The sequence below is a fragment of the Aquarana catesbeiana genome, linkage group LG06 (genome assembly GCF_042186555.1).
Source record: "Aquarana catesbeiana isolate 2022-GZ linkage group LG06, ASM4218655v1, whole genome shotgun sequence".
In the NCBI taxonomy this organism is placed as follows: Eukaryota; Metazoa; Chordata; class Amphibia; order Anura; family Ranidae; genus Aquarana; species Aquarana catesbeiana.
Genome location: NC_133329.1, coordinates 260,801,126 through 260,823,913, shown reverse-complemented (window position 1 = coordinate 260,823,913; position 22,788 = coordinate 260,801,126). Strand labels below are relative to the sequence as shown.

Genomic DNA, 22,788 nt, shown 5'->3' with positions numbered 1-22,788 from the left:
GGAGTACAAGAGACATGAATATGAAGTTTTTCTAGACTGACGGACTCAGGTTTTTTTCTAATTTTGTTTTTCTGTTTGTTTTTGACCTTTTTTTTACGGTCACGCTTCCTACAAGATCAGAAGCAAGTTACGGGTAAAAGCTCGGTGTATAGTTCTTATTGTTTTTTGTTTTTCACCGCAGCAAGGGGTTATGAAGGTTATGGGTTGATTTTTTCAGAAATGTGCAGCGATCCAAGTGGGGTGTTGGGTGATAGTCTCAAACTTATGTACAGACAGGGTGATGACATAACCTGGTCACGCCTAAGAAATGTTCTATTCCATTGTAGTTTTTGTGATGTGATAATATATAAATATGGCGGGGTCAATAGTTAACATAGTGTCTTGGAACATCAGGGGCCTCAATGATAAATTCCGCAGGGCCCTGATGTTTCAATACTTGAAGCCACTTAAACCACAATTAGTGTTTTTGCAGGAGACGCACTTAGATGGGAACAGGATTCTGTCGCTTCGCAGACCCTGGATTCAGCGAGCGCTCCACGCAACTTACTCTACGTATGCTAGAGGGGTGGCTATCCTAATTAGTAAGTCATTACCATGTACAATCCATAATGTCATATCCGACCCAGGAGGTCGGTATCTAATTATTGTGGCTGACTTCTTTACACACAAAATGGTATTGGTTAACGTATATGTCCCTCCTCCTTTTCAGATTCAGATATTGTATGATCTGTTGGGTAAGCTGGCCCCCTTTATGCATCTCCCCCTGCTGATAGCGGGGGATTTTAATGCCATTCTGTGTGCCGCAATAGATTCATCTAATGCATCTAGGGCGGCATCGATTGATTTGGCTGCATGGGCAGATACGGCATCCTTGACAGAGGTATGGCGCTGGAAGAACCCAATTACAAGGAGTTTTTCATATTTATCTAAAACACATAAGTCTTCTTTCCGGATAGACTTAGCATTTGCTAATTCACTCATGTTGCAGCTGATAAAGGGTGCAAATTATTTGGCTGGGGGCCTATCAGATCATACACCACTATCTGTACACATGAGTCTGCCTTCAAGACTTAGAGGAGGAGCATGGAGATTGAACCCGGGCTGGATAGAGGTAGAGTCCGTGGCATCGCAGGTGACACCTTATGTTTCTAGTTACAGGGAGGACAACCTAGGTTCAGCGTCTTTGCCCATTGTATGGGATGCCTTCAAGGCGTGCATGCGGGGGCATTACATTTCGGCCATCAAACAAGCAAGGGCTAGCTTTAATAAGTAAATGCAAGAGTTACAGGAGGCAGAGAGGGCACGTGAAGCAGCACATGCCAAAGATCATTCAGATGTCACATACTCGGAGCTCTTGGAGGCGCGACGGGCGTTGGCGTTGCACTTCACAGAGTTGACACATACTTCCTGGACAAGGAGTCCATTTTTGAAAAGGGGGACAAAAATGGGAAACTATTGGCAATTTTGGCTGCGGAGCAGAGACTTCAGACAAATATACCGTGCATTAGGAACAGACAGGGTAATCTTCTTACAGATCCCAATGACATTTTAGAAACATTTGTAGATTACTATAGAACCCTGTATACCCCCATACCTACTTATAGTTCACAGGAGTTGGAAACGTTGCTAACTTCTCTAGAAATCCCTATGCTCTCAGAATCTGATGGGTCTGACCTGGAGGCTGAGATCACTGAAAAAGAGATCGAAACTGCCATCAAATCATTCCCACCGCATAAATCACCAGGGCCTGACGGTCTATGTATTGAATGGTACAGGGCAAACATGGAGACTTTGGTCCCACGACTCAAAACTATCTATCTTTTCTGTCTTAAAAACGAGATTTTACCGGAGTCACTGTTGGAGGCTCAGGTTATCCTATTACCTAAACCAGGGAAGGATCTGTTGGAGTGCTCTTCATATAGACCCATAGCATTATTGAACCAAGACCTCAAGATCTCAACCAAAATTCTGGCCACTAGACTATCAAAAGTCATCACTAGTTTAGTATCCATAGATCAAACAGGCTTTATCCCACAGAATTCCACAGACACAAACCTACGCAGGCTATATACAAACCTGCAGATAGATCATGTTAATAAAGGGACTAGGGTGGTCTTGTCCCTAGATATGGCTAAAGCGTTTGATTCTGTGGATTGGAACTATATGTCAGCAGTGTTACGTCACATGGGGTTTGGGGCCACATTTAGGACATGGATATCACTACTTTACAGTAAGCCAAAGGCAGCAATTAAATTGGGTGTGTCTGTTTCGCAGCCATTCGAGGTGGGCAGGGGAACGCGGCAGGGTTGTCCCCTGTCGCCGTCCCTGTTCGTTCTAGCAATAGAGCCACTGGCTATAGCGCTTCGTAAATCCCAGGATGTACAGGCACTAAGGGTGGGGGGCATTCGCGAGTGTACTGCCCTGTACGCGGACGACATGCTTCTCTTCCTACAAGACCCAGGTCCGTCTCTGGAGGGAGTATTCAAAATACTGGAGGAATTTTCGAGATTCTCAGGGTTGTGTTTGAACTGGGAGAAGTCTAGTGCGATGGCCATTGATTCTGGGGCACGGGCGGTGGCAACACAACGGGTCCCCATAACCTGGGTAACACAGTTTAAATACCTTGGTATCAATATAACGCCTAAAGTGAGTGACTATATGTCAATAAATCTTATGCCGGCACTGGCAAAAACTAAAATACAGCTGGAAGCGTGGAAACACCTACCACTCTCGCTCAACCTCATTAAAATGAAGGTGTTGTCGGTTTTCTTATACTTTCTGAGAAACTCCCCAGTCTGGGTACCGGCAAAGTTTTTCAAAAAGATAAACAGTATATTTGGGTCTTTTATTTGGTCTGAAAAACACCCCAGAATAGGCCTTAGGACGCTGCAGGAGCCCTGGGGGCAGGGAGGGCTTGCTCTCCCAGACTTATTTAAATATTTTATAGCCCGACAAATGGTTGTGGCCAGAAGATGGTTGCTGCGTGATGACGGGGACGCGCCAAATGTTTTTGGAAGCAGCCCATTTGGGGTCCTTTGAGAGCCTTTCATTTTTGCTATATAGAGGAACATCGGCTATGTCATCTCCGACTGATTCAATGCGAGTAACAATTCGCGCATGGGTCAGATTGAGGGCGTTGATGAAGTCTCAATCTGATGTGTGGTCCCCAGACACTGCCCTGTGGTTCAACCCCAAACTCCCGTATTTGAACACAATTCCCGATCCAATCATTTGGGCCAGAGTTGGTATAAAACAATTGAAACATATAGTGGGTGGTAATAAACTTTTTACTTTTAACCAGCTGAAAGACAGGCACAAACTGCCTAACTGGTACTTTTTCCGCTATTTGCAACTTAGCCACGCGTTTAAGTCGCAATTTGGATCAGACTCTCTAGTTATAGGTACATCTCCCATAGAATCATTATTGAGTGAGGAAAATTTAAAGAAACCTTTATCGGAGGTATACAAAGGGCTATTTGTTGAAACACCAAAAATGCTTAATAAGTGCAGAGACACTTGGAGTGCGCTAATCCCTGATTTTGGGAGAGACGACTGGGATGATATGTGGGACCACACATTTGGTATTTTAGTATCAACTAGAGACAGACTTACCCAATTCAAGCTGTTGCATAGGATTTATTATACTCCGGTGAAGCTGGCGGCCATATATGGCACCGGTACAAGTGAGTGCTGGCGTTGTGCGTACAGCCCAGCGGACTTTGACCATATTTTTTGGCATTGTCAGGAGATCAGGAAGTTCTGGACGGGGGTAACTAGCACTGTCCAGTCCTTGCTGAAAATGCCTATTCCACTCACGGTGTCGGTATGCCTGCTGGGCTTGCTGGAAGGTGTTGCGCCAAGAAGAGCTCAGAGGACATTGATTTCTATTGTTTTGTTTTATGCACGTAAAGCCATAGTAAGCTATTGGAAGAAGCCTGAGCCACCAACGGTACCCTTTTGGAAAGATATGATAAACAAGGTTCTCCCATTATATAAAGCTACATATTTAAGCAGGGGCTGCCCTACGACATTTGAGAAGGTGTGGCAGTGTTGGATTGATGCTAATGAGACCCTAGCATAATGACTAAATGTATTACGAAGTGAGGGACATTATAGTAATATTGAAATCTAGGCGCGATTAGGTAGAAGATCCTTCTCTTTCTGAGTCTGTTACAGTGAAATATTGTATTAATAAGAATGTAAGGTTACTATCTCAAACACCATGATATAAGAATATGTTCCTATACCGGGTAGGGTCGCTGCACGGGATAGGGAGGAGGTGGGAGGGGGGGGGGTGCAAGGGAGGGAGGGTTGGGAATGCAAGTTATGTTAAGTTTTGTATGTATGTTTTTAAAAAAACTGTGAATAAACATAATTTTTCAAAAAAAAAAAAAAGTCGTGAATGGCGTACCTGAAGACAAAAAAATGGTTAACAATAAAGCACAGCAAACAGTAAAGTATAAAAAATTGCATACCTGAAAAGCAAACATGATAAAACATAATAACAATAAAACATTGCAGAATAGAATACAGTAAAAAAGAGCAGAACAATAGAGAGAGAATAGAGAGATAGAGAGAACAATAAAACGACAACAATTTTTTCTTATTTTATATTTTTTTTTGTGTTTTTTTTTTTTTTTTTTACACTGTTTTTGTAACTGTAACTTTTATAACGGTAACCGGTTCAAGGTTCGGGTCTCTCAAAATGCGATGGCATCTTGGGAGACCCTGTGAAAGTGTGCCTAGTCTGTGCAATTCTGTACCCTACGCTAATACTCAACTAGTGCATGGTAGCGTTCAAAACATTCACCAATGCAAAGACCAGGATTGTCAGGACAGGAGGGACAATAATAGCGGGTGTCACGCCTATATCCGCGCTTGCTGCAGACACAACATCTTTTTTGGGGGGTTAGTTGGGTAGGGGTACTCGGGAGGACATAAAGAAAATGCCTCTCATGCAGCCGACTGCATTTGGTTGGGGATGTGAATGGGGGAAGTACGGGCGCTGCAGAAGTGGTGGGTTCCCAATTAGGATTGGCGAATGCTGCAGGAAGGGCATTATGGGCACCACGGGTATTTTGTCTTCTTCTTGGTGGCAGCGGGACACTACTTGTGCTTGCCACCTCACCAGCTTGAACTGCACTTATGGGACTCGCCACGTCACCAAGTGTTACTGCAGTGCTGGTTTGACTACAACCGGGGTGTACTAGGCCGCTGGTGCTTGCCAGTTCACCAAAACGCTACCAAAAAAACTGTTAGCGATCGCAGGGATCAGGCCTGACTCTGCGAACGCTGCAGTTATGCGTTTAGTGTTTTGTAAGTGACAGTGATCAATCGATACTGCACTTGGGTGGGCTGGGCTGGGACGGGCGGAGGGGCAAAACGCAGGTGCTAGCAGGTATCTGGGCTGATCCCGCTAACACTGCGTTTTTGGGAACCCTAAACTGCTGGGGACGCTAGTATAGATCTGATCGGATCAGATATTGATCCGTTCAGATACTATACCACTAAGGGAGGTGTACGGTGCGTGCGTGGGTGTTAGCGCTACTGGGGCTAACCTGATGCTGCTTGGAGCTGGTGCTTACCAGTTCACCAAAATGCTACCAAAAAAACTGTTAGCGATCGCAGGGATCAGGCCTGACTCTGCGAACGCTGCAGTTATGCGTTTAGTGTTTTGTAAGTGACAGTGATCGATCGATACTGCACTTGGGTGGGCTGGGACGGGCGGAGGGGCAAAATGCAGGTGCTAGCAGGTATCTGGGCTGATCCCGCTAACACTGCGTTTTTGGGAACCCTAAACTGCTGAGGACGCTAGTACAGATCTGATCGGATCAGATATTGATGCGTTCAGATACTATACCACTAAGGGAGGCGTATGCTGCGTGCGTGGGTGTTAGCGGTACTGGCGCTAATCTGACGCTGCCTGGGGCGACGCATATCACCGCCGGGAGATCAGGGGGCTAAACCTTTATTAGGTAATAAACGGCGGGTGCCCTGACACTATAAAAAAATAAAAGAACTAACCAGCGTCACCCGTAACGGTTATATGGTGATCAGTGGTGAAAGGGTTAACTAGGGGGCAATCAAGGGGTTAAAACCTTTATTAGGTAGTATATGGGGGTCCCTGTCACTATAAAACGCTGACGGCGAACCTAAATATTTACGTCCCTAACTAGCGTCACCAGCGACACTAATACAGCGATCAGAAAAATGATCGCTTAGCGACACTGGTGAGGGGGGGTGATCAAGGGGTTAAAACTTTATTAGGGGGGGTTAGGGGGGTACCCTAGACCTAAAGGGGGCTAATACTAACTGCCCTACCACTTCTAACTGTCACAAACTGACACCAATGCAGTAATCAGAAAAAAAAAAACTGCTTGGTGTCAGTGTGACGGGGGGGGGGAGGGGTGATTGGGGGGGGGATCGGGGGGCAATCGGGGGGGGATCGGGGGTGTAAAGTATGCCTGGCATGTTCTACTGTGTGTGTTTGTGCACTCACTCAGATGTCTTCTCTCCTCGGCGCCGGAACGGAAACTGCCGAGCCGAGGAGAGATGACATCACATCCTCTGCCTCTGTGTACTACACAGAGGCAGGGGAAGATCCTCATTGGCTGGGAGCGATCGCGAGGGGGGGGGGCCACGATCGGATGGCCTCCCCCTCATCTCTGATCGCTGCCAGACCAACGGCAACCGCCTCAGGCACCGGGGGGGTCCGATCGGACCCCCCGCCGGCGGGAAGGCAATCGCGTACCAGGTACGTGATTTTGCCTGCCCGTGCCATTCTGCTGACGTACATCAGCGTGAGGCAGTCGTCAAGTGTTTAAAGCTGCAAGTTGTTTTAGGGATGTCTCTACCAGCTTTGCACATCTAGAGTGACATTTTTTGCCCATTCTTCTTTGCAAAATATCTCAAGCTCTGTCAGATTGATTGAAGAGGTCTGTGAACAGCAATTTTCAAGTCTTGCCACAGATTCTCAATTGAATTTAGGTCTGGGCCATTCTAACACATGAATATGCTTTGATCTAAACCATTCCATTGTAGCTCTGACTGTATGTTTAGGGTTGTTGTCCTGCTGGAAGGTGAACCTCTGCCCCAGTCTCAAGTCTTCTGCAGACTCTAACAGGTTTTCTTCTAAGATTGCCCTGTATTTGGCTCCATCCATCTTCCCATCAACTGTGACCAGCTTCCCTGTCCCTGCTGAAGCCCACAACATGATGCTGCCACCACCATGTTTCACGGTGGGGATGGTGTGTTCAGGGTGATGTGCAGTGTTAGTTTTCCACCACACTTAGCATTTTGCTTTTTGGCCAAAAAGTTCAATTTTGGTCTCATCTGACCAGAGCACTTCTATAAAGAGTGATCAAGTATTGCGCAAAAGAACTTGGTGACCCTCCACTGCGCTTAGGTGTAAGAAGTGACTACAGCTGCCGACTTAAAAAAGAAACCAATGTCAAAGTATTCCAAAACTGATCAATGAAATAGTGGCGCTGTGTATAAACTAGAATAGATCCTATAAGTGATGATATTGATTAATTATAAATAAACCACATGATCAAACTGTCAACCTTATGCCAGACAATCAACCAAGATTGAGATAACTGACTAAGTGAATGGTGAAAATAAAAATAGAAAAATAAAAATAGAGTGCAAGGCATAGATATCTGGTGAGTGCAGCTTCACTAGGGGGATCCACAGTTACAACTGGTGTGGTGGAGGCGTATATTTATAGCATTGGAAGACTTTGTTGCACATTCACCTCTCGAGCTGCACTTCTGCCTTCCTGTTAATCAATTGCTCACAAGCGTGGATTTCATCAATCACGATTTGGAGTTTGGACTTTTAGTTGTTAATATAGTCACAGAGTTCAGTCACTGTGTTATTCTTTTCATATGATATATATATAATTTTTTTTCTCTATATTATATATCTATTTTTATTTTCACCATTCACTTAGTCACTTAGTCAGTTATCTCAATCTTGGTTGATTGTCTGGCATAAGGTTGACAGTTTGATCATGTGGTTTATTTATAATTAATCAATATCATCACTTTTAGGATCTATTCTAGTTTATACACAGCGCCACTATTTCATTGATCAGTTTTGGAACACTTCCTTTACATGTATGCTGTGTCCCCCACATGGCTTCTCGCAAACTGCAAAAGGGACTTCTTATCGCTGGCTTTCAACAATGGGTTTTTTCTTGCCACTCTTCCATAAAGGCCAGATTTTTGGAGTGCACGACTAATAGTTGTCCTGTGGACAGATTCTCCCACCTGAGCTGTGGATCTCTCCTGAGCTGTGGATCTCTCCTCAAGAGTTACCATGAGCCTCTTGGCTGCTTGTCTGATTAATGCTCTCCTTGCCCAGCTTGTCACTTTAGGTGGACAGCCATGTCTTGGTAGGTTTGCAGTTGTGCCATACTCTTTCCATTTTCGGTTGATGGATTGAACAGTGCTCCATGAGATGTTCAAAGCTTTGGATATTTTCTTATAACCTAACCCTGATTTAAACTTCTCCACAACTTTATCCCTGACCTGTCTGGTGTGTTCCTTGGCCTTCATGATGCGGTTTGTTCACTAAGGTTCTCCAACAAACCTCTGAGGGCTTCACAGAACAGCTGTATTTATACTGAGGTTAAATTACACACAGGTGGACGCTATTTACTAATTAGGTGACTTCTGAAGGCAATTGGTTCCACTAGATTTTAGTTAGAGGTGCCAGAGTAAAGGGGGCTGAAAACAATGCACACCACACTTTTCACATATTTGTAAAAAATGTTGAAAACCATTTATCAATTTTCCCTCCACTTCACAATTATGCGCCACTTTGCGTTGGTCTATCATATAAAATTCCAATAAAATACATTTACGTTTTTGGGTGTAACACGACAGAATGTGGAAAATTTCAACGGGTATGAATACTTTTTCAAGGCACTGCACAATACAATTTTATACAGTGGGAATCAGAGGGCCCAGCTCATTAGAGTTTACAATCAAAGAGGGAGGGTCAAGAGATACAAAAGATAATAACTGTGGGGGGTGAGCTGATGGAGAAAATAAAAGTACAGTTGTTAGGTGGGGGCCAGATAGGCTTCTCTGAAAAGAAGGGTTTTCAGGGATTGTCTAAAAGTGGACAAAGTAGGGGATAGTTGGACAGATTGGGATGGGGAATTCCGGAGGCTGGTAGAGGCTCGGGAGAAGTCCTGGAGGTAAGCATGGGAGGATGTGACACGGGAGCTAGAGAGCAGGAGGTTTTGGGAGGAACGAAGAGAACAATTAGGTTTTTATTTTGAGACTAAGTTAGTGATGTAGCTGGGGGCAGAGTTGTGGATGGCTTTGTAAGTGTTAGTATTCGAAATTAAATTAATTGGATGAATGGAAGCTAGTGGAGGGATCAGCAGAGGGGGGAAGTAGACACTGAGCGATTGGTAAGGTGGAGGAGTCTGGCAGCAGCATTCATGATGGACTGAAGGGGAGATAGCCTATGTAAAGGTAAGTCAGTGAGAAGAGAGTTGTAGTAGTCAAGGCGAGAGATGACCAGGGAGTGGACTAGGAGCTTTGTGGTGTCATTGATTAGGAAGGGACATATTTTAGAGATGTTGCAAAGGTTGAAGCGGCAGGCTTTAGACATTGATTGGATGTGAGGCCTGAAAGGATAGTTCAGAGTCTAGAATTACACCTTGAACCTTGGCAGGCGGGGACGGGTTGATAGTTGTGCTATCGATCTGGACAGAGCAGTCAAGATAAGGGGCACATGAGGGAGGAACTATAATAAACTTGGTTTTGGATAGATTAAGTTTGACAAAGTGGTGTGACATCCAGTATGATATGTGTTAGTAAATTAGTGATGCATGTTGAGACTGATGGAGGGAGCTGAGAGGTAGAGAGATGGATTTGGGCGTCATCAGCGTAGAAATGATATTGGAGCCATATTTTTCATACCTTCAAGTATGTTGTCTGCTGTTTTAAAAGCTTCATCAACGCTTCCATAATTTATCCTTTTCTCTGGGTCAAAGAAAGAATTGCGTTTTATTGCATCCTGGAATAAAAGGCCCCAAATATTAGATTTACATATATATTTCCTGCATGACAAGTAATACAGTCAATACATAACTTTACATTTTAGAACAATATTTTTTCAACTGTAAGTTAAGGGGGTTCTAAAGGCAGAAGTTTTTTTTAACCTTAATGCATTTTCAGCATTCGAATAAAAAAACTGTTTAGCTCACCCACCAGCCCCTCCTAAATACTAACCTGAGCCCAATCTTAATCGCTGTCCCCGGGAGCAGTGGCTCTCTTCTCTCTCTCCCCTCACTGACCATGAAGGCAGCAATAAAAGACATTGGCTCCTGCTACTGTCAATCATAGCCTGTGGAAAGAGAGAAGGGGGTAGGGCCAAGCTGCGCTGTTATTGTGTCAATTTGTGACAAACAGCACAGCTTGGGAGCGAGCTATGGGGGCACTCAGCAGAGAACCGAAGAAGAGGAGGGAGGATCACGGCTGGTCTGTGCAAAACCACAGAGCAGGTAATTATACAGTGTTTGTTATTAAAAAAAAAAAAAAAAAATCACATTTCAATCACTTTAAAGTGTATGCAATGCCAAAACTTTTTTTATTCAAGCCTTTGATAGAGTAGTGAAAGATTAAAATCCCTGTCAGGATATTTATTTTGCTGTCTGCATCCTGCTGTGGAGATATCCCTTTCCCTTGCCCTGTAAACAACACGAAAAAAGAAGAAATCCCTGCAAAGTGAGGCAATTACCCACCTTAGTTGTAACCAGAACATTTGTCCCCATAGGATGATTTACACATTTTCTGCCCCGTGACAGTAATTATTGGGACAAAGATGGGTGATTCTCCTCAGTGGGGACACCAGCTGCATCTCAAACCTGACAAGGATCTAACGCTTCCCCAAGCTATTGAAAACTAAAACATTTTTTTGCTTTTACATACACTTTAAGGACAGAAGTCTCTGAATGTTGTACAGTATGGAAGATGTACAGTGTACAAAAGAGTATATATGTTTTGAGGCAGTGTGGCAGCGGGAGGAGAAATTCATTCAGGCAGGTAGTATTATGTATTTATGTAGTATTATGTATTTCCACTGTCTGAAGACCAGCGATTGATACTATACATTAAAAACAGCTGTCATCCTTAGAATTATCTAAAACTTATCTGGTTACAGACATCAGAGTATGATCAGATATGTAGGCATTATCTGACTGTCTTTAGGGTTCTGCACAGGTGATGTCACAAAACCAAAAAAAAAAAAAAACATTTTAGAAACCTTCAGCATAGGCTTTTCCTTTGTAAAAATTAAGCGAATATGATTTTCTAACTGGTCATATCTTCCCCAAGATCGGTCAGGCATCAGCTTTCTATGGACAGTCATGACATACCAATCTGGATGAAAATGAATCAGATGACCATCATATCAAACATGTGGAAACTCTACATGACTGATAGTGAAAACTGTGGAACTTCTGTCTGGAGCAATGTTGTGGATGATTATTTCAGTTCATTTTTACAGCCAAAAAATAGGAGCTTTACAGTCTTAAGAGGTGTGTTCCATGTCTTTTGAGAATTAAGTTTTTAAATGTATAGAAAAGCAAACTCCTCTTTTTTAGGCTTTCTCTCTTCTATTTTCATCTGGTGACCCAAACAGTAAGTCTGTTGTTTTCAAAAGAACAAGCTCTCTAAGCAGACCATTTAACACTGGCAGGAGTGCCTAACATGATCAGCTTTTATTTATGTAAGACCTTTATCCCAGAAGGAATAAAAAAACTGTTGCTGTAACTGATTATAAAAAGTTAGCTGCAGTTTGTCTTCAATTTGTTACTGTATGTAGATCTGCTAGTCCATCTTACATTCCCCTCCCCGCAGACTGACAATGCTGCTGTCCAAATCTGCCCCCTGTGCTCCTTCATACAAAGTGGTGTCTGTATAATGTGTTATTGGCCAGATTTCCAGCTGAAAACAGAGGAAAAGAAAACTAATACAGCCACTCCATCGTATGATTGGTAAGCTGCAATATATTACATTTTTTGCTTTCGATTTATTATTTAATGACTTTTTAACATCTTTAATAGAAGGGAAAGAAGGGACAAAACAATTCACAAGTTGCCAAATAAGATGAACTAATTTTAGGCTCCATGCACACTAGACGCTCAAAAACCGCTATTATTTAGCGTTTTTTGCTGCCGTTTCCTAACAAAGGATGACTCATCAGCTGTCAACAGGGTGCTGCTGACAGTTGAATGTACACTAAATACCTTGTGGACCATACCTCTACCTTTCAACCCTTTTTCTTCTTTCTCTTTCCTTTTCTCCACCTTACGATTAAAGCTCATTATCAGAATTTATTTGACCTATATACACTCTACTTGTAAACAATATGTATAGTAGGTATAAATAATTTAAATACCTACAAAAGTAACTAAGGAAATGATATATATCTTTAATTTAGGTTTACGTGAACCCAATGTTTAATATTTGAAATTTCATGATATTTGCCTATACAAACCCTACTGTAAAACAATGAGCTTACTTTATAGATCCTTGTAAACTTACTTTATGTATCTTTATAACATTGTATACTCAATAAACTTCTTTTGACAAGGAATGTACACTAAACAATTGTAATAATTTTTTTTTTAGAAAAAACAGCCCCCCCCCCCCCAAACTATACCAGGCCCTTCGGGTGTGATATGCATTTTAAGGGGAACCCTATGCCAAAAAACAGCTTGGGGTCCCCCACAATCCATACCAGATCCTTATCTGAGCATGTAGCCTGAGGACGTTTCTGGCACTTTTTGTTTCCATGTGAAAATCAGTTTTATGGCCAATGTTGAGGGGGCGTGACCGGATGTCGTTGTGAGCGGGTGTGTGTGTGTGAGCTCCCGCCCGGCTCCAGCCTCTATGCTGCTCAGTCCTGTCTCTTTCCCTGGCAGCTCAACCTAGCCTGCTAACTGCATATGTGCTATCTGACCTGCCTCCCTGCCTCCGTGTACACCGCTCCAGCCGACGGCTATTGTGACCGGCCAGCCGCATCTTACCTTCGGGAGTGGGGGTATCTTACTGCACTGCGCTGCCGTGTACTGGCTTGTTCTCAGCCTTATATTCCGTGCCCGGACCGTGCTGCAGGCTTCTCCCCGTCGCCGCCGGACTAGTCGCCTGGCAACGCCTGGGGCTCTCGCGAGAGCTGTGAAAACCTCTAGTGATCTGGATGACGGCCCGGGAGTGACAGTTAAGATGCTCCGCTTCGGCTCCAGTCTCCCTCCCCTTGCTTTAGTCACAGCCACAGCAGCAGATGCCAGCTACAGCAATAGACATCGGGTACACGTGGAGAGAACGCGCAACTCTGAAGTACCACAGGACAGGTATGTGAGCATTTGGGCTCAGTTTAAAAAACCCTGGGACTATGAAGGTGGACTGTATGGTACTCTGATAAAACTATGCCCTGCTATACCTGCTAATGCTATACAGTTATATAGTGGTTGTAAAGAGAGTCATTGAAAGAGTAAAATAAGGAAGAGCAAAGGGAAGAAGGAAAGAGGAGAGCAGAAAAAACCAAAAGAGGCAAGGAAAGCGTTTGTTAAAGGGAGAAGGAAGGAGGAAAGTAAAAAAAAAAAGGGGGAAAGAGAAAGTAAAGAGAAGTCTATGGTGCCCGGCTAAAAACCAAAGGACATTACCCCATGGTTTAATAGTCTGACAGGAAGAAGGAGAAGGGATCGGGCAGTCGTGACCTACCTGATCAGTTTGTTAACCTTGCGGCCCTGTTGAAACACGCATATTGGTTGAGTGGGGACTGGAGGGGTGCAAACAGAACCTTGCATTAAGAGATAGTATTTACTTGTGCTGGTTTCTACTGCGGTCCTTTGGTTTCCCCCGTGCCACATTTGTTCCCCACTGGCGGTGCTGGGTACCCAGGTACACAAAGGTAACAACGGCGATGTCAAGGAGGAGAGGGGAGGAGCCAGCCAACATGGAGAATTTGGGGCCCCAGTCGCTGCGATCTGCAAAGGAGAAGGGGAACCAGGCGGCAGTAGCTGCAGCAAAATTGGAGAGGTTTGCACACACTCCTGAACAGACCCCCATTAAGAATGGGCAAGCTCCGCAACTTAAGACCACCGGGGATAGGAAAAGTTATGGACAGGCATCTTCTAACTCAGCCGGAGTAGGGCAGAAAAATCCAATTGTTAATAAAGGCCCAGGAGCAGGGGAAAAAGTCCAGGTACCATCACTAGCAATGGCCTCTGCTACAGAGGCAGAACCAACCCTGAGGGAAATTTTCCATGCGATTAACTCTTGCAGAGCATCAGTGGAGGGGTTAAGCTGCCAAATTAAAGAGATCAAGGATGAACTGTTATTAATAAAGCAGGAACTGCAAAAGGCAGTAGATAGAATAACCGGCTTGGAAGGTAGAGTGAGCCAAGTGGAGGATGATGTTTTTCCCCTACAGCAAGATGTCAAGTCTATGAAGGAACAACTGGGTAGAATTAATGAAAAAATGGATGAAATGGAAAACCGTCTAAGAAGGGACAACATAAGAATAGTGGGCCTCCCGGAGAGATGTGAAGGGCAGAATCCCATTGCTTTCTTGGAAGGATGGTTCACAGAAATATTTGGAAGAGATGCATTTTCCCCACAGTTTGCAATTGAGAGAGCCCATCGGGTCCCCTTCAGGGCTTCGCCCCCTGGAGGGCGCCCCAGGTCCTTATTGATGAAATTTTTGAACCACTGCGACAGGATAACCTTAATGCGTAAAGCCAGAGAGAAGGGGCTTATTTTGTATAACGGTGCAAGGGTCTCATTTTTTGCGGACTTCTCTCCGGAGCTGCAGAGACGCAGGGAAGGTTTTGTGGAGGTTAAACGTTCCCTTCAAAAATATGATGTCAAGTATGCCCTACTGTATCCAGCCAGGCTACGGGTTGAGGCAATGGGGGAGGTTCTCTTCTTTGACTCCCCGGGGGGGGTAACCCACTGGTATGAAGAAAATAAACAGAGACTGGAACCCAAGGAAAGGAGCCCAGAGTGTTAGGCTGTTCGATCAGAAGACAAGAAGATTTGGACTGAGGGAAGCAATATGAATTTGACATAGAGAGGGAGAATGATGGTGTATGGTAGATTAGGAATGGGAGAGGAGGAGGTTAATATATTTAAAATTTTGTACACGTGGATGCTAATGGTGCAAGGAGGAATATATGAGACGGTCACGAATAGAGCCCCAGGGGCTAACCTGATAAGGTGGGGGAGGGGGGGGGTAGGGATGGGGGGGTGCGGGTGGTGGAGAGGAAGGGGGGTTGCAAAATTATTTCAAAGAGGAATTAAAATGCACTTAGTAACTGGAGGGGTAGTTAGGGGAATGGGGTGGGAGGGGGGAAGGGCGATTAAGCACACGCGTGGTAAATGCAAACACTATGAACAGGAACATGGAGAAAAGGAAAGGGGGATACTTAGAATGATCACTAGAAAGGAAAATAATAGTAATGAAGCACAGAGGGTAATTAAGGCAACACCTTTTTTTTTTTTTTTTTTTTTTGTTTTTTTTTTTGTTTTTTTTTTGTTTTCTCCTGTTTTGCTATATGTAATACACAGCTTGGTATCAAGGGTGGGGTCTCACTTTGGTTGCCCCTTGGGGGTTTTTTCTTTTTGCTTTCTGGGGGGAATTATAAGGGGTAAGGGAGGTGTTAAAGTTCGGCACAAGACAGTATACCAAGTTGAAGATGCCCATTGTTGTTGGCTTTCTGGTACTAATTCATGTCTGTTGTTTGTCTAATGCAGTCTAAAGACCTTAAAATAGGCTCCTGGAACGTACGGGGGATGGGGAACCCAATTAAGAGGGCTGCCATTTTCTCATTGCTGGAGATAAGGGGGGTGGGCTTGGTCTGCCTACAGGAGACTCACTTGACAAAGGATACGATGAAAGGTCTCCCAAGCAGAAGGTTCCAGGCCCAATATCACTCGGTGTACTCCTCCTATTCCAGGGGGGTGAGTATATTGGTAACAAGAAGCGTGATGTTCTCCTGTAGGCAGACCAGGATAGATAGTTTAGGTCGTTATGTTTTTTTATACTGTTCTATTGAAAACAAAATGTATGTTATTGCTAATATTTATATCCCCCCACCATTTAAACTGGAAGTACTGTATAGCTTAATGGAGTTTATGGTGGATAAAACAGATACCCCGGTGATAGTAGTAGGGGATTTCAATGAGGTGTTGAACAAAGAGTTGGACAGATTTCCACCGCGAGCCCAAGTAAATAGTGTAGCAGGGGGCCGGCTGGGTAGCTTCCTGGAGGAGGCAGGACTGTTGGATTTGTGGAGGGTCCGGAATCCTGGAGCAAGGCAGTACTCGTGTTTCTCATCCTCCCATTCCACCTTCTCCAGAATTGATATGACCCTGGGGAATGCAGAGGCAGTGCCAATAATAAAGGACGTAGTATACTATCCGAGAGGGGTCTCGGATCACTCCCTGATGGTGGCCTCAGTGGGTATAGGGGTCAGGGAGGTTAGAGGGCCCTGGAAGCTAAGTCCATATTGGTTGGAGTTAATAGGGGAGCCAAAGAAGATAATAACAAAGTTAGAAGAGTTTTTAAAATTTAATGAAGGCTCAACGACAGCAGGTGTACAATGGGATACACTGAAGGCATTCCTTAGGGGTATTTTGATCCAGGGGGTGGCAGGAGTTAAGAGGAGGGCAAGAGAGTGGGAGGAGGGAATTAGGAGGGAACTGGAGGCAGCAGAGAAGCAATTTATAGAAGGCCCTACACCAGAGAGGCAGAAACTGTGGGAGGAGAAACAGGAGGCCTATAGAACAGCAGTCCTGAAGAGGGGTGAAAATAAGCAACTCTTCCTGAAACAACGGACCTTTGGGGAAGGAGAAAGTGTGGGACGCATGCTGGCCTATTTGGTAAAAACCAACTCCTCCTCCTCGGCGATCCCGGCAATCAGGACCCCAGGTGGTGAGATATCCTCTCAGAGCCCAGAAATCACGGATACATTCGAGAGGTATTATAAAAACCTGTATAGGTCACAGGGGTTCGTTGGGGAGGAGGATATGGAGAAATTTTTTAAAGACATACAGATCCCTGTAGTTACTGAAGAGGATAGAGAGGGTATAGATGCGCCAATTACACTAGCTGAACTACAACAAGCTGTAAATGGAATGGCAAATCAAAAATCTCCGGGGCCGGATGGTCTCCCGGTGGAGGTCTATAAGCACTACGGGAAAATCCTCCTGCCGGAGTTGCTGAAAACGCTGAACTGGGCTCTGCAGGGAGGGTGTCTGCCTGTCTCTATGACTGAAACAAATATCATCCTGCTTCATAAAGAAGGGGGTGACTCACTAGAACCGTCGGCATATAGGCCTATATCTTTGTTGTGTACAGACGCCAAGATTCTGGCAAGGGTTTTGGCTGCTAGACTTAACAAAATTATGCATAAACTCATCCACGTGGATCAAACGGGATTTATCTCCCGTAGGACCACGAGTATGAACATTAGGAGGGCATATATGAACCTCCAGACCCCGACAGAGAATATAGGTTCAAGAGCAGTGGTATCTCTGGATATAACTAAGGCCTTTGACAGTCTAGAATGGCCCTATCTCTGGCGGGTGTTGGAGGAGTTTGGTTTGGGTCCTGTCTTCAGAAAGTGGATAAAAATATTGTATAGGGGCCCAAGTGCGAAGGTTAGGGTTAATAAAGAACTGTCAGGGAAAATATGCTTAGAGAGGGGGACGAGACAGGGATGCCCCCTGTCCCCCCTGCTGTTTGCTCTCGCTATGGAGCCATTAGCAATCCATATTAGATCTAGCTCCAAGATTGTAGGCTTTGTAAGAAGAATAGGAGAGGAGAAGATTGCCCTGTATGCCGACGATGTCCTATTGTTTCTTGGAGATACGGAAGGTTCTCTTAGGCAAGTAATGGACATAATGGGAAGGTTTGGCAGCGTGTCAGGACTGGTGGTGAATTGGAGGAAATCTGCTCTACTGCCATTAGATAACCCCAATGGTCCGGACATGTCGGGAATTCCACAATTAAAAGTAGTCTCAAAGATTCGATACCTGGGCATAAATATGTCAAAAGACCCCAATCAATATATTGTAGACAATCTAGTTCCACTATTGGGTAAATTTAGGGGTAAAATAGATATCTGGAGCCGGTTGCCCCTATCTGTAGCAGGAAGGGGCAACCTGATCAAGATGGTTTGGTTGCCCCAACTGCTGTATCTGCTACACAACGCGCCGGTGTGGCTGAACAAAAAGTGGTTCCAAAAGATCGACTCACTTTTTAGGGAACTGTTGTGGAGAAGGGGGAAGGCCAGGATTAGCCTTCAGAGCTTGCAGTTACCAGTTAAAGAGGGGGGGATAGCCCTCCCGCATCCGAGGTGCTATTTTCTGGCAGCACAGCTGCAGCATATTCGGGGTGGAAGTGCTGACAGAGGTTTGTTAACTCTAGAGGCACCCCATAAAATCGTAGTAGAAGCATTGGAGGCAGACTCACTAGTTGGTAGAGGCCCCACAACTAAGTTAATAACTAAAGTCTGGAAGGCAACAAAGACCTTAATGGGATATGTTGGGTTTACAGAATATGCTCCCCTCTGGCATAACAGAAACCTACAGGAGATAGTGGCTATGGGGGAATTTAAGGAATGGGCGAGGTGGGGTATAAATAGACTATCCCAGCTGTATAGAGGGAGGGTATTGAAATCTTTTGAGGACCTCCAAAGGGAATACAGTATCCCAAGACAAACATTCTTTAGGTATCTGCAAATGAGAGCGGCACTGGAGGTTCAATTTAGGGTAAATCCCCCAGCCTGGATAGACGCTGCACTCCTCCAAAGGGTGATTAAGTCCGGGGAGATGAAGGGCTTTATCTCTGGAATATATGCGCAGCTGTGCAAGGAAACCATTGTCAGATCAGAACATCTGGGCTGCAGGGAGGGGTGGGAAAAGGATGTGGGAAAGCTGACTGATACACAATGGAAGGAAATACTGGAGGTAGGACAAGAGGTTTCAGTTTCACCTGCACAGAGACTCTCCCACCTAATGTTGCTACATAGAGCATACTACACCCCAAAAAAATTATTCCGTTTCGGTGTAAGAACTGATGCTAAGTGCCCCAGGTGTGGGGAAGAGGGCGATCTGATACATATGGTATGGAGGTGCCCCAAGCTAGTACGTTACTGGCGGGGGGTTGTGGGCTCTATTGAGGGCAAATGGGGGCTTTCCCTGGAGATAGACGTCAGATTCTGTATTCTTGGATACAGGGTATGGAGACGGGAGGAGGTAGCAGCTAAACTAGCCGTTCTGAGGTGTCTCTACCAGGCTCGGAAGCTCATTATGCAGAGATGGCAAACAGTCCTTCCCCCTGCAGTGGACGAGTGGGCTAAAACAATAAATGAGGTAATATGGAAGGAGAGAGCCCTATATATTAGAAGAGGGAACCTTAAGAAGTTTGAAAAGATGTGGAACCCGTGGTTGGAAAGCATAGGGTGCCAGGAATAAAGGGAAGGCTGTGGCCGGTAGGGGGTGGGTAAGGGAAGGGTGGGAGGGTTGGGGGAAGGGAAGGAAGGGGGAAGAGGGAAGGGAAAAGAAAAAAAAAAAGGAAAAGGAAAGCTTCCGATCGCCTTAGTGTACCATATGATGTATGTCCCTTTTCTAGTGGAGTATGTCCACGCGAACATGCAGGTGTTTTAATACAATATGATGTATGTAAATTAAGAATTGTTAATAAAGATTATTTAAGAGAAAAAAAAAAAAGAGCATGTAGCCTGGCAAAGCAGAGAGGGGGGACAAGCAAATGATCCTCCCCTCCCTCCTAAACTGTCTCCCCTCCCGCTGTCTGAAAGCTTCACCGCCTTCTGGCGCTAAGTAGGGGTACATGTGTACATTCACATGGGGGCGCTGGGATCTAGGGACCCACTTGTTAAAGGGGGCTTCCAGATTCCGATAAGTCACCCCCCTGCACCCTGTCATGGAAATTAGGCTGTACGCTATGCACACACCATATCTCCTGAGCTAATAAGCACACATTTCATCTAATGATATAATGCATCTTACCTATAGCTCTATTTCTTGTATATCCCCAAGTAAAAAGACATCGCCATAGCTTACGTTCTCAGCTCCATCAGCATGACTGTCCAGTGACCAGTGTGCTTGGCTTGTTATTCATAAATTAAAAAAGCATTGACAAACATGAAGTGATGGCTCAAGCAGCCAATCGCTTCCTCCATGGGAAATGACATCACAGGAAATCCTTCCAACAGGACGAGTTAATACAAACAACCAATGAATAGTACCTAAAGGAGTCCTATGGGCGTGTCTGAGCAGAGATAGGGTGCATGCATGTTTTTCCTGTCCCCTGTACCTGGAAGCTAAACAAAAGAAGCCGCATGGCTTTCAAACATGGACTCTCATCTCTGACCATAACAACTCAAAGACTCCCGTATTTACGCTGATAGGAATCCTTATTCTGCCTCGTTCCAGAGAACAACACATACCCAAATTATACTACCGTTCCTTGTGGATGGGAGGCTATCTGCAGGTGTACGCTACGAATCCCGACATGTGCTGATCAGACACAGCAGAGACAAGAGTGTACATCCGCCTATAACCAATAATGCCCTTGCAGAGCGAACATATCACCCCCAGACGAATGTCTGTGCAATGCACAGGGGCCCTTTCGCTGGTGGACATACCCCCAATCTGCAAACACCTCTCTCCAATCCCAGGAAGTTTTCCACTACCAGACGGGACTCAACCAGCATCAGTCTGCCCCAGTTAGCTCTTTAGAGCTGGCTGCAGGAGTACTAACACTGGGCAACACTATGACAATACATATTAAATACATCTTCATAAAATTTCCACAACACCCCCCCACAACCATTGGGCCAGGGTTGTGGCGAAGAGGCCCTTGTCAACATGGATGATGTTTTTTTTATTTTGGCATGGGGTTCCCCTTAAAATCTGTACCAGACCCAAAAGGACCCGGTATGAATTGCTGAGGACCCCTACGCTGTTTTTCTTTCTCAATTTTTTTTTTGCTGGCAATTGTTTGGTTTACATTAAGTTGTTGGCGGGGAACCCCGCTGACAGCAGATTCATCTGTTAAGGACGTGCGCTGCTCCTTAACCAGCTATACGCTTGTTGTTAAGGAAGCGGGAGTGAGCCACTGGTTAAGAAAGAAAATAACGCTGGAAACCAGTGCTTAGCAGCGGTTAACAGCGTTTAGGAGCTGTCAGCTTTTTCTTTCTGCGAGTAAATCGCTCCATGAAAAAAAAGAAAGTGTTTTTTTCTGCTCCTAGAAGCTGAAGCTTGAAAAACACTTCTAGCTTATAATAGTGTGCATGGACACATAGGATAACAATATTTGCTTCTGGGGCAGAAAAAAATGCTCAAAGTAGCTGCTTGGAGCTGCTAGGTGATTAAAAATAAGCTTGAGTGCATGGAGCTTACAATGGAGTTCCACCCACTTTTACAACTTTATCTTAAAGGAATGACAACCCCTCCACCACTCGATTTTGGATATTTTTTTTCCTTACCCTCTATGAAGTGCATAGTGTACTTCCGATCCTGCCTCACCGCGGCCCAGTGCATCACGTCCTCTTCTCCCCCGCTGCCTTCTGGGACCTTTGTGTGTCCCAGAAGATGACGGGGCCATTCAGGAAGTGCTGCGTGACTCGTGCATGCAGAGTAGGAAACCGGTTTGCCTTAGTTGGAATGGAGGCGCTTGCACCCGATCTGATGGACGGATTGGCCTCGGGGGGGGGGCGACATCGTGGGCTCCCTGGACAGGTAATTGTCCTTATTAAAAGTCAGCAGCTTCAGTGTTTGTAGCTGCTGACTTTTAAAAAAAATGTTTGCAGCTGGAACTCTGATTTAAGTGCTCATGTACAGTCCATTTGGGTTTAATTGGGATTTCACTTCAGTAGTTATGGTAAATAGAAGGCTTAAAGTTTTACTAAACTCACAACAGTAAAATCAGTTTGTGTATGCAGCATAGCATGTTTGTTATACTCACTGTGGAACTTAAGGTGTTAATCCTCTGCATTGTGTAAAAAGGCTGTTTTATTCTGTATGCACAGATCCTGCCCTCCCTGCAATGTCTAGCTAGGGAAAGCCAGCTAACAGACAGGCAATAGCCAACCTGCACACATTCAGTTGTCTTTTATGCTGGAGAGAACAGTTACTTGTTCTTACTTGTTCTCAGAGATAGCCAGGTCACGTGATATTAGCATCACAAATGTGGGCGTGTATACAAGCTGCAGTGAGAAAATCTACACCTCCTGAACTCTCAGCACTGAAGAAACTGCAGTTTTAGATGTAACCATCAGTGGTGGCTTGTGCTCAAAATTTTTTGGGGGGGCGCAAGCAAACTGAAAAATTCTAAAAAAAAAAAAACATCAATTGCAGCCTCACTGTGCCCATCATATGCAGTCACTGTGCCCCATAAAATGCAGCCACTGTGCCATCAATTGCAGCCTCTGTGCCCATCATATGCAGCCTGTGCCCATCATACAGCCTCTGTGCCCGTCATATGCAGCCTGTGCCAATCATATGCAGCCTCTGTGCCCATCTAATGCAGTCTGTGCCTGTGATATGCAGCCTGTGCCCGTGATATGCAGCTTCTGCCCATCATATGCAGCCTGTGCCCATCTTATGCAGCCTGTGCCCAACATATGCAGCTTCTGCCCATCTTATGCAGCTTCTGTGCTCATCATATGCAGCATATGCCCATCATATGCAGCCTGTGCTTGTCATATGCAGCTTCTGTCCATCATATGCA

General features: G+C 44.9%; 1 protein-coding gene across 1 annotated transcript in view; it reads right to left on the bottom strand.

The window, feature by feature from the left end:
- LOC141146729 (aldehyde oxidase-like) overlaps positions 1–22,788 on the bottom strand; it is a 433,392-nt gene that overhangs the window by 188,463 nt on the left and 222,141 nt on the right. Inside the window, exon 20 of the mRNA XM_073633239.1 lies at positions 9,942–10,038. Coding sequence (XP_073489340.1) covers positions 9,942–10,038 — 97 coding nt within the window. The remainder of the gene's footprint in view (positions 1–9,941; positions 10,039–22,788) is intronic.